Here is a 12,572-nt window from a genome sequence, read left to right as displayed (position 1 = left end):
TTGAGCGTTGAGGAGGTAACTTATCTCTGCATCTGTTAGGCACCAAATCTTTATTCCGTATTTGCCTGGCTTTGTCGGAATGTATGTTCTGAAGCCAACTCTTCCTTTGAAGTTACATAGTTGTTCAACCACTGTCAGGTATTCGCTTGGGTTGTAACTGTTTTTGCAATTTTCAATGAAAAAATTCCAGACTCCAGAGATGGCGGCATCTTTGATTTCTCTATTTCTTTGAGAGTGGATGTCAAATCTGATTTTTGAGCACATTTTTTTGAATTTGTCTTGTGTAATCAGTTTTCGCAAAAATGGCAAACCGAATTCGGTTGAAAATATTTCGTCTATCGATGCATTTTTGGATTTGCTTATTCCAAGGAAAAGATTAGCTGCGATCCATTTCCAGAGGTCTTCTTCAAAAATTGGTTCTTTCATGACGGTGTTTGTTGAGTGAATGATCTGTTCCATCATATTATCAGAAATGAAAATTTTGAATGTTTCGAATGGTGTAGAGACTCTTGGAGCAGCTTGCCTTGTAACGCCTGGGTTCCCATTGAATATATTGAGAGTTGCGGTTCTCCTGTTGATCCTTGAAGGTGTTGTTGAATAACTAAAATTCTTATCTTTGGACAAAAGTTCGTTCACTGGCATCGTAGTAAGATCTTCTTGATTACTTTCTTCACTTTCAGAAGGATACGGCGCGATTTGTTTATCATTTTCGGCTTCAGAAGGATCTTCATCACAACTTTCAGAGTAGTCTTCGACATTGCCATGTTCACTTTCATCGTCGGATGGTTTTGTCAGTAAATGTACAGCTTCATCAAGAGATATCATTTTTGACACGGTTTGAAGATTTCAGCTCCTATATATATAGGATTTGTGGATTCTTCTAGAATATTCTAGGAGCTTCAAGAATATTCTAGATTATTCTAAATACTTCTGTAAAGTTTCTAGAATGTTCTAGAACAGGCGTGGGCAAACTAGGCAATAATCAGGACCGTCTAAAATTATTGTTGGAGTAGTTATTATCCTAAATATCCATCTTTTGAAAAGAAGTTGTAAAATTAATATATTTTTACTATAATTTGCTTTTTTCGCTTGCCCAGGCCTGTTATAGAATTATTCAGGAAATAAATAAAGTCATTTTTATGTTTTTTGATCTGGGGCCTAATAGGCCCCAAAATACCCTTAGTGGATGTTTTAAAAATGTGTTTTTTTAATATTATTTCGCAAATGTCTGAAAAGTCAAAATATTATTGCTCCTTAAAATATAAAAAGATAGGGTCAGTTAATGGCAATTTCATTTAAATACAAAATTATTAGCCTAATATTAATAACCTTTCAAGTTGCTCTGGGGCCTATTAGGCCCCAATTTTCGTAGGAGTGTTAAAAATTGTCAACAAACACCTGATTACTCTCTGTCATTATCTACACATATTTGGAGAAAAGAAGGACACTACTGTTTGGCCATGCACCAGTTTTCAGAACTTTGTTTCGAAAGTTCTCGTAAAGCTACACTAGCGTCATCTACGCTAACAGGCCCAACTTTTGAAATAAATATTGAATAACCGAAACAAAAAAAAACAAACCTAACATATCCATGACCTAAGAGTGTAAAACTCATTTTCGCGATAACAGGTACTCTCAGTTTCACGATTTGTTACAGTAAGCACTAAACCACGCCCTGCTCGTCAACTTTTTTGAAATAATCATGTGTTAGTGTTCGTACAATTGAATTGAAATATTTAAAGCTAATCAAATTAACCTACCACAAGACTTGTTTTAAAAATTTTCTTTACTATTCGTGTTATGATTGTTTATTATTTTTGGAGAAGGAAAACTGGCAATATTTCATTACAATAAATAATGTCATACTATTTATTTTCTCCAACATTTTATGCATTTTGAAAAACTTATATAACATTCTAGGTTTTTGTTTATTTGTTTATAATTACGAACAAAGATACACAATATGCTGTCTGTGCTCTGCCCAACACAGGTATCGAAACCCGGATTCTAGCGTTGTAAGTCCGCAGATATACCGCTGTGCTACTGAGAAGGAACATTCTAGATTACATCCTGTTTTCTGCCCTCTTCTCACAATTTTCTTGAATATTGTCTTTAGACATAAAAATTGCAATTATTAGCATTTGTAGAGTCTACAATAGTCTCAGAAACCATTAAACTAACAATTTAGAATATCACAACTGATCTAATGCATTCGAATATACAATAGCATAGTATCGTTTACTATTCTTTAATTTGTATATTAAAGTAGAACTTTAACCTAATTTTCTACCACAAAGACAAACATGAATATTTATATATTTGTATACCAGTGTCTTTCAAAAATTGTCTTAATTCACCGAGATAATTGTTATTCACGTTCCAATAATAGTGGTTCAGTTAACAGTAGACGCTTCACAGTTAATTACCGAATATGTGGTTGCAGTAAGATGTGTAATTTAGGTCTGTGTTCCCGTTTTCATTTAGATAAAAGCTTTTTAGTGCACAAAACTTCTATGTCATCTGAAACATTTCTACGCCCTCTGTGGAAGACGGTTTTCTAAATACCGTTTTGTGCTTTTCTAATCTCGCAAGAAAACTGTTTGATATACAGTTGATTAGACTCATTAATCTGGAGAATTCCTTGAATTCCCATTCATATGTTCGCTTGGAAGTGTTTGAACTTTTAATTTATACTGGACACACACAGTATGCGAGAAGGAATCTTTATGTTAGAGAAACATTCCTCAAGCTGTGACATTGTTCGAGATACTGCACTGTGTCATTATAACGTACTCCATAAAGACGTGGTTTATGAAGGGAACGAAAAGAGACGTAATAAAGCTCGAGCTAAATGGGAAAAAATAATATTAGAATAATAATAAATCTAAAACACAAACGCTCTCCGTAAAGAATTAATTACATTTGTTACATAGGAACAAAAATGAATGAACCTACTACAAAGTATATAATTCTTTCAGTTTGTGTTATCAGTTTGTTAATAACTCTAGACATTGTGAACTTGGAATGTCAAAACTGCTAGATGATATCGATAACATATATTTCAGTATTTACGATATCAATATAAATCAGCTGTATTCTTGTTGCTTTAAGTGGTAAACAGTTGCGCTGTTTAATAATAATTAAAAATCTATTCGTATTTCGAATTTGTAACAACAGTTAAGTTTTGCACTGATTTTATCCACTTCACTAAAGAAAATTGTCATTCCTTGTTAAGTCCCTCGCTGGTACAGCGCTAAGTCTACAGATTTACAATCAGCGGTTTCATTCTTCTCGGTGGATAAGAAAACACAAAACAGTCATTCTTATCAAATTGTAACTACAAAACTTACAGTGAAACTAAATAGACCATTTTCTTGGGTGAGAAAGTCAGGTTTAAAATAAACTGAAAAAAATATCATTAACACAAACCAAATGGTGGTTACCCATGGCGACCTGAACGAGTTAGACTTTTTTCCATCTGTTTTGGCCTAATAAAGTCTTATCCTTGTATTTTACGTTTATTTTATATTCCATTTAAATATTTACATAAGTCGATTCGACCTCTTAGATTATTAAGCCGTTTTTCCTTAGGATGGCTATGGTTTATTTTGTTACTCATAAAGCTGCACAAAGAGCTGTCCGTGCTTTGCCCGCCACGGGTATCGAAATCCGATTTCTAGAATTAAAATACGCAGACATACCACTGTGCCACTAGAGGGCGATGGCTAAAGATCAATACATACTATTAGTAAATTCTCTTTGCGTCGTACACATTGCGTATTGAATGAAGTACTATTGCCATACTGCCACTGCTAGTTTTAAATACGTAAGTATTAGTAATCTGACATGGGCTAATTTTAAATATTTAAGTAGTGGTAACTTGATATTGGTTAGTTTTAAATACGTAAGTATTAGTAACATTTTTGTTGTTGTTTCTTGTTTGTAATAACATTTCTTATGTAAATAAGATGACTGGTAGAAATGTCATTTTAAGGCACCTCAATCCAGTATTGCACAAGTGAAAACGTGTTAACAATACGTATGATAATTCCGCCAGATGCACCATATACATACAAATGATGGATACTATATGATGTTTACAACCTTAAATTTATTCAAAACGAGTATAAAATAAATTATTTACAATCCTAGGAAGACTTTTTTAAAAATGACTTTTTAAAGATATCATGTCTTATTGACATTTATTGGCATTTTATCTTATGAATTGAACGTCTTAAATTTCATGTTTTTTTCTTATTAAAAATAACACAATAAAGTAATACTAAACAACTGACAATGAAGTTTCTAGTTTTGAGACAAGCAGAGCTGTATTTTTTTATTTTGAATAATAAATGAAAAGTTCTCCGTAGGAGAGTTTTACCGTAATGGATAAGATTGTTTTTTATTCATTTCTATACATTTTCTCAAAGTTAACGTACAGATTAAAATTACTTGAAACGGTACCTTATTAAAATTAAAAAGACCTTAAAAATAAATAACCTAAGATTTTAAGATGTAGAGCCACTTAGGTGGAGAAGCGAAACATTGAAAGAATAATAAAAATGGTCTAAAATTGTATGAGTTTAATTATTGTCCTTTAGTATTATATTATATCACATACATATATCATCTATAAATCTTGTATTTTCGTAGTTTATTTTAAAATATAAAGTACTAGCAGTGCTGTACTTTAAAAATAATGGAGTAAAAGGGGGATATGAGCCTCCTTCTTTTACCACTATGAGGCCGAGGTTTGGTAAGCAATATGTGAAATATCCATTTTAAGCCTAGGGATGAGTAACCAGCGACCATGCCTCTAATGCGGGATGCCAGGGTCCACTTCTTAAACAAAAAAATACAACACTTTTTATCGCAAGCAGGACGAAGAATAATCGCATGATCTCCGGGTACTCCTAGTTTCACACATAAAAACTAAATCCTAGCGACGTTAAAAGTAAAATCTTATCACTATTTTGAAGGGTATGGTGCGATACGTTTCTCCGATCTAAAAGTGCCTGTGCTACGCGCGACATTGAACGTCACTTTCGTTTGGAGCCGGTTATATAGACTCTGTTCGTGTCATTACGAAAGTAAAATTGAAATAGCTGCCAAATATGAACTGTTTCGTTCAGTTACTCATACATTTAAATTCCACCAAATTCACTGGAATTGGTTCAGCTAGTTCAAACAAGTGTTGAAAACAGGAAGGCAGACGAGAAGCATTGGAAGAATTGCCCTTATCGGTCCTAGTTGTCAACTTGATGTCATAACGGATAATGCTTGTGATAATAGCTCCCAAATGCGTTGAGGATATCCCATCTATCAGACAAAATTCAGATGTTGATAATAAAGTGGACAGTAATCATGAAAAATCAATTAAGTGTACAGCACACCCTCAACACATCAACTCCCACTGTCTGCAGCAAGTTGTGGAAAGTCAGTTAATCTTAAGTTCTTAAGGTAGAAATCAAATCACCCTAAAATTTCTAATGTGTGAAACTTTCAACATTCACACTTACCAAAAAAAAATACTAAACGAAATTAAATGAACTGAGAGATAACTACAAACCTGACCTTAATAGTTCTTACATAACCAGCCTTCTCTCTCTTTCATTAAGATTTATTCAAAAACAACGTACGCCAAGCTCAGCTACAGTGGCACAGCGTATTTCTGTGGACTTATACTACTAGAAACCGGGTTTCGATACCCGTGGTGGGTAGAGCACAGACAGCCATTTATACAGCTTTGTGATTGATACTAAACAACAAAAATTTGAAATTAGTCATTCCGCCTTGGTATACTGAACAAAATTATATTTTCCAAGTAAACTACTTGTAAACCCAAGCAATTAACGACCTCTAATGTATCCATAAGATAAGTTTCATAATCAAGAATTTATTTTTATCAAACATCTTCGTATATTTAATAAAAAAGTTTAAAAATTATTTAATTACCAGTCTTTATATCCATTATTTTTCAATTTTATTTATTAAAAGAATTACTGTTGTTACAGGTTATTGAAAACCTTTATAATTGAGATGTAATAATACCTTTTAACATAATATGTGGAATAACCCTATGGGGAATGGTACTCTAATAATCAGAATATTAAATTCCCTTCTTTTATCTAAAAATAGCAAACGGTGCTCTGTCCTCGACAAAATTAATACCTAAATCTAAGTAATCAACAAGACCATCATTATTATTACGAGTTCTTTCGAATATATTATGTTTGGTGCAAATTTCAAGTTATTTATTGAAATTAAATCATCTAATTAACAGAAGGTCTTGATGTAAAATGTAGAATTTAATACCTGCTTCAGAAATGAGTTTTCATAATAGAGATTGACCATATTTGAAGAGAAATTCGCTTCCATTGGAAAGAGAGTAGGAGTTAAGAGTTATAGGTGTAAGCACTTAATTCTGTACTCTTTAACTGATTTTCCATGATAGCTAACTCGTTTAACATCAACGTTTGAATATTATCTGAGAGATGGGATATCCCCAACGCTTTTGGGTACTATTATCACTAGCATCATCCGTTATGACAACTAGGACCAACAATGACAATGCTTATTTGATACATATATATATATATACACACACACACTCACATATCAGATAGAGAGATAGATATTTTTTAACACAGATATTTCACTGTATGTTTTGAGACTGACAAATAAATGTCTTACGCATGTTTAAGGACATAAAGATTAGGAGGAACGAAAACATTTCAAATATAGTATATGGATTTGCAATTTTATTTCAGTCCAACTAAAATATTCTCAAATTGCATTATATTTGGGTTAATAAAATTTGGTATTTTCAATCTAAAGGCATCTTTCGCAACACATGACCGTGTTAGAGAACAAAGGTCTAGACATATCCTAACCAGACGAACGGCAACTAATAACCAACACCCGGAATCTTCAAGACTACTTTTAATGTGATTTTAAAATCAGGAACATGTTTTGTGACATATCGTTAAGTCAAAACTTTGAAACTCCTGATCAGCGGTTCATCATGCTAACGACTAAATTAAGCCTGATCAAGGTTGTTAAAAAAACGTAATATGTTACAACAGACAACGATCTAGATTTTAAAAGTGTAAATAAGGTTCATAAGATAAGTGACTAAATTATCTCTACCTTACCTGGACGTGACTAGTTATCTTTAGTAAAAAGTCCCTAATGTTGTAGTACTTTCTAAAATAAACATTAACGGGCAGTTGTGTTTTATAAACTGAAAAACATTTCAGTTATAATAATTAGAAATGGCCTAACGTGTAACTTAAAATAAGAAATATAACTTATCCATGAAATATTGGTGTTCTTTACATGTGCTAGATTCTGCATTTATTATTATTATATGTTTGTTTTTTTTCTCGAAATAGCTGTATAAACCCAGCTATTGGTTGGTTACATACACTGTTTCAAAACGTGAAATCATTTTAGCTACCCTGTACATTTTGCAGCATGATGACTTATAGTGCCACCTAACATTTGAGACCAAATCAGTAAGCAGGCGAAAATGAGTTTACACGACATAAAGGTGATATTTTCTTATTTTCTATTCAAATTAAACAAAAGAAGCAGAAAACTAAATAAGAAAAACGTTTCCACTGATATGTCTAATACCATCATGATATAAGGTTAGAGTTCAGAAGACCAATAATGGTTGAATCATTGAATTGAAAAAACCTCCACCAAAACATGATTATCTCCAAGCAAGCGAAACGTCACAAAGTTTAGTGCTGAATTAAAACTGATGCGCCCTAAATGATTTTATTATAAAGTGTATTCATTAAATTGAGTGTTTTCTGTTGTGAAAATATATATATATATTTTTTTAAGTTTCTGAGAGTTACTGAAATCTATATGCAAAATGGAGGTGATTAGGGAATAACAGTTTTAGAACATTTTGAATAAATTGATAACGTACAGAGAAATTCTTTACCTCTGTTGATTATTTGAACGTCTACAACAAATTAGATAGTGGTATTGGTAATAATGAATTGTGAAGAAGTGTCTTTTGAAATTCGAGCCAGAACTGGTGGAGTGGCTAGCGTGCCAAGCTGCTGTTAAGAAGGTCTGAGGTCCGCAATGTTCCACGCTTTCAGCTGTGAGTGTCCTACAAGTTTGAGTGTCAATCCCAGTTTTCGTGAATAGCTGAAAAATCCAATATGTCAGCGAATACTGCTAACTGTCCTCCTTTCTCTCCCTAGTTCAAAATTAGAGACGGACATATCTACATCTGTGCGCTGAAAATACCATTCAGATCGAAAATGCCAATACCAAATTTTGAAAGTCATCAAATGTAAATAATCTTCAATCCAGTGCCTTGAAAACTGTATGAATTTATACAAATTTAATCATATGAAAGAACTACAGAGAAGTAATATTTTAATGTATTGTTCAATACAGACAGACACACAAACATACAAACAGCAACTATATATTGAATCATAATAAAAAGTGGAACTTTATATGCAGATATGAAATAACATGAACAATTACACTTTAGTGCTCGTATATGTCTATAAAGAACTTATTTTAGTGGCATTATAAACGTAGGCATAACTTAATTAGAGACAAACTCCGCAAGCATGTTTTTTTGTAGTATTATGGAAACAAAAATTGAGATAATGTGTCCATTATGTCTGTGAAGGAACAATGTTTCGTAAACTTGAGTATATAATATAGTTATGATGCAATCTCCTCATAAAATATTACGAGCATAATAATGCTTTTATTATTGACAAGAAGCATGTCGCATGTGGTGCAGGAAATACAGGTAAAGTGTTTATGTAGAATGTGCAATAAACACAATAAACATTAAAGTCTATCTCTTCAATTTTGACACCAAGAAAACTGTCAATCTTTAGCACATCCATGTTTTACTATTTCTTTGAAAAGCTTTTATGAGATCCCTGCGTGCTAACTTTAAATCATTTAACACTTAGCATATATGCATGTACATATAAGATGCACAACAAAGTTGATTGAACTTGTTTTGAAAATAACAAACACGACCAACATTTTATGTTAAGTAATTTTTTAAGGATCATTTAGCGAAATTTTTAGTGTATTTTTTATATTCTTACGCTTATTCTTACTTCATTCCATAGATCAATATATCCTTTATTTGGTTGATTTTCTACAATTATCTTTAATTTTACACTCATGCGCTGAAGCAGAAAATAATCACAACTTTGTACCTTCTTCGGACAATCAATGTTATACGTTTTTTTTTAGTACCTACGCTTGTTTCAGACTAGTTTCCTTTTTTTTGCATGTGACACATATATATTGTTGGCTGTGTACTGCGTAAGTCCCTCCCGTTCTCGACATTTGTAGAACATTCTTGAGAGTAAAAATCAACAATATTTATTTCACAAAATCGCGAGCATTGTTGAACCCTCTAGAAACATATGTGTTTGGTATATAAAATCGACGCGCTGTTATACAGTAAAAGAAGAATATTATTGGTCAACTACAGTCAGTGTGTTATAGGCCTCGGAAGCTATAATTGTGATTAACGCCTATTAGTCGAAAAACTACAGAATTGGACCAGGAACATTTATAGATTTCGAACATTACAACTGTTTAACTTCAGTGAATTAACTTTGGACGTTAATAGTTCTACGAGGACATTAGATATTGTCACCGGTGAAACTTACTGGTGCTTCAAACATAGCCAGCTGTCAAAAGAAGTGTATAGGGGTACCAACATAGAATTAATTTGATCTCCGTGAACTTCGATAAAAGATTCAGTTCCAAACCAGAAATAAAATTCAGTATTGTTTGTAACTTTGTAAAATTCTTATATATAAGCCACCAATTATAGTAACTATTATAACAAATTATATGTTTGTTTGTTTGTTTGTGTATTAAAATATATTTATGTTAAAAAACACTGTATGCCTCAATCTTGTTGGCAAATATAATAACTTTCACACGTATTAAAATTTAATTAACTTCTAATTTAAAAATTTAAAATTTAAATGTTAATACCTAGTATATGACATATAATAAATCAGAGACCAGTCCGAAATAAATTATAATACGTAACACTCAGTAAGGACGAAAGACTCAAATGGAACGATACTCTTGAAGTGTTTGTTATTCAATGTCTATTTAAATACGTCAGTTCTTAACGCAGTTGTTAGCTCATTGAATTTTCCATCTCATATGCATGCGAATCAATGGCTGTAAGTACAAAATAGCCATTTAAAAGTCCTACATTTAAGCCTTTCGTGTTTGGTCGTACAAGGAGCATTAAATTTTCACCAAAACACAAGGATAAATTCTAAGTGCACTAATAGGGTTGTGAATGACTAATGCATTATGCAAAAGATAATCCTCTTATGTAGCATTCCAGTTTTGTATAAACCAACAGTCAAGCCTAATAATAAACTATTTCAAGTATTTTTTATTTAAGTATTAAAATATGGTTAGCGTGAAACACTTAATCTTATGTTGGCTAGTAATAACTTAAACAATTATAAGTAACATTCAAATAAACTTGATTTAAGAACTTGTATCCAGCTAAAAAATAAAATAACTTGTTTCACAAAATGTAGAATATTCTAATGGAGATACAAAGTTACTTTGTTTGAAAGTGAAAGTTGTTTAATATAATTCTTATAGTTGAACGTGTTTGCTACGAGAAGTGTTGTTGGAGCTGTCGTGCTTGTAATGGAATTGATAGCGGCAGGAAAAAAAATAGCATTTTAAGAATAAAAAAATGTATGTCATAAAAATACACATGAGAAATAAAATATAAAAATAAACTTACATGTGCAGAAGTTTCTTGAATCAGGCTGACTCAATAAGACGTATACTACAATTTTCCATGAAAACTTTTAAATTTACTAATCATATTTACATTGTTGCTTTACGTCCAATAGTTCTTGTAATTTTTTCAAACATAAGGTCTAAGTAAACATTGCTGTAATTAGTTAATTTAAGTCCAAGAATATTTAATATGATATATATATATATATATACACACAACTGCAAGAGTAGAAAATAGGAAATCAAAAACGTGTAGTAACACAATAAAAAAGAAATGGAGTTTTGCAATAAGTGATAGTTTTTAAAATGTAGAAATCTAGTATAGTTAAATCTATGTTTTATTTAACATTGTTATTTGATTATTTTGTTTGTAATTTAGTGGACAGACCCCGGATGATCATAATTGTTGAAAGTGTATCATTTCGAAGAAATAGCTCCCGAAATACATTTAGATTCATTGCTTATTTCAAGGTGCTGAAGGAAAACTATATTAGAAATAAGAATTCATCATCTGTTATTATTAGCTTTAGGTACAGTATCGTCTTGTCTGACATTGATGCATTCGCCATAGTTACGCTCTTGAATACGTCACAGAATATTTCCCTGTTCTTTTTTAGAACTGATGACGTTCTACTACGGAATGAGATTTAGCGTTGTATTTGGGTAAACTGTTAACAAGTAAAAATAGTTTCATTTTCAAAGATGTGTAAAAGTTGCTTGCATTTGTAATAACGACAAACGCAGGTAAAGATTCTTATACGAGTGTCCACAGATCTGGTTTACAAAATATGGTCATCTTACCTTTGTTGTCATTCGCGTATGATGGATCGTAGAAGAAATACCTAGGCTTACCTGTAAAGAAAAAGAAAATAGACAAAGAAAGTGTAAAGTGGAATCAGTAAATCTGTAAAAGGGAAAAGTATGGACTATTTCATACACATGAACATACGTTTATACATTTAATCACGTAGATTTGGTCTTGTGTTGAATTAATTAAAACTGTTCGATAATTTGCTTCTTATAAATTTGAATGTTGGCTACAAAGTCACAGAAAGTGTTTGCATGGTATTATTATAATTGCAAAAGAAAGCACTTTTACTGAAAATTTATCTTCACGAGAACACTGTGCCGAGGTTTTATCTTACCCGGATGTCTCTTAACTAGAACTTTAAAACGTGTTTTAATACCGCTAGTCATTTTAATTTCATTGTTTTACAACTTTAAGTTACTTTGTGACGAGTATATTTTAATGTAACAGGCATGAAAAGTCTATAAAGAAGGCCTGAGTGAGAAATAAACAGTAAAAATAGGAATAACAATAAGAATCAGTAAACTTCATGAATGAAAATAGCGAACTTGGTAAATGAGCAGAAATTCTCTTGGTACGTCAGCTAAGTTTACCGACTTAAAACGCTAAAATCCATGTTTTGCTTTCCTCTGGTGGGCAGAGCGAAAATAGTTCATTATGTGGCTTTGTGCTAATAAACAAACAGTTGCCATAAAAATGATGTAAAGGTTTAAAGTTCCCATATGCCCAGTATTTAAAAACTGTATTAAAAATGTCGGACGGTAATAGAATTTTAATTTACGTGGTAGATGCAGCATGTGCATCATACTATAATGGAACTCTTGCTTACATGATATTGTAAAAACATTTTTATTACATGATATGCAGTTCCCAAATTCGCGAATTTTTTATTCTTTACGTATGCAGATTTGCAATAGGGGTCACAATTTTTCCGTTTCACCTCCGTTTCCCGTCATAGAGAACTTTA

General features: G+C 31.9%; 1 protein-coding gene across 5 annotated transcripts in view; it reads right to left on the bottom strand.

Moving 5' to 3' along the window:
* Positions 1-12,572, bottom strand: part of LOC143230858 (uncharacterized) — a 113,910-nt gene that overhangs the window by 17,746 nt on the left and 83,592 nt on the right. For 2 of the 5 annotated variants that reach the window (XM_076465122.1, XR_013016650.1), the window contains exon 3: positions 11,599-11,649. The exons of the other annotated variants lie outside the window; for them this stretch is intronic. In XM_076465122.1, the coding sequence (XP_076321237.1) occupies positions 11,599-11,649 (51 nt within the window). Of the gene's footprint in view, positions 1-11,598; positions 11,650-12,572 lie in introns of those variants that run through there. 5 annotated transcript variants of the gene reach the window in all.

This window comes from Tachypleus tridentatus, chromosome 10 (assembly GCF_004210375.1).
Source record: "Tachypleus tridentatus isolate NWPU-2018 chromosome 10, ASM421037v1, whole genome shotgun sequence".
Lineage (NCBI taxonomy): Eukaryota > Metazoa > Arthropoda > Merostomata > Xiphosura > Limulidae > Tachypleus > Tachypleus tridentatus.
This window is presented reverse-complemented; position numbering and strand designations above follow the sequence as displayed.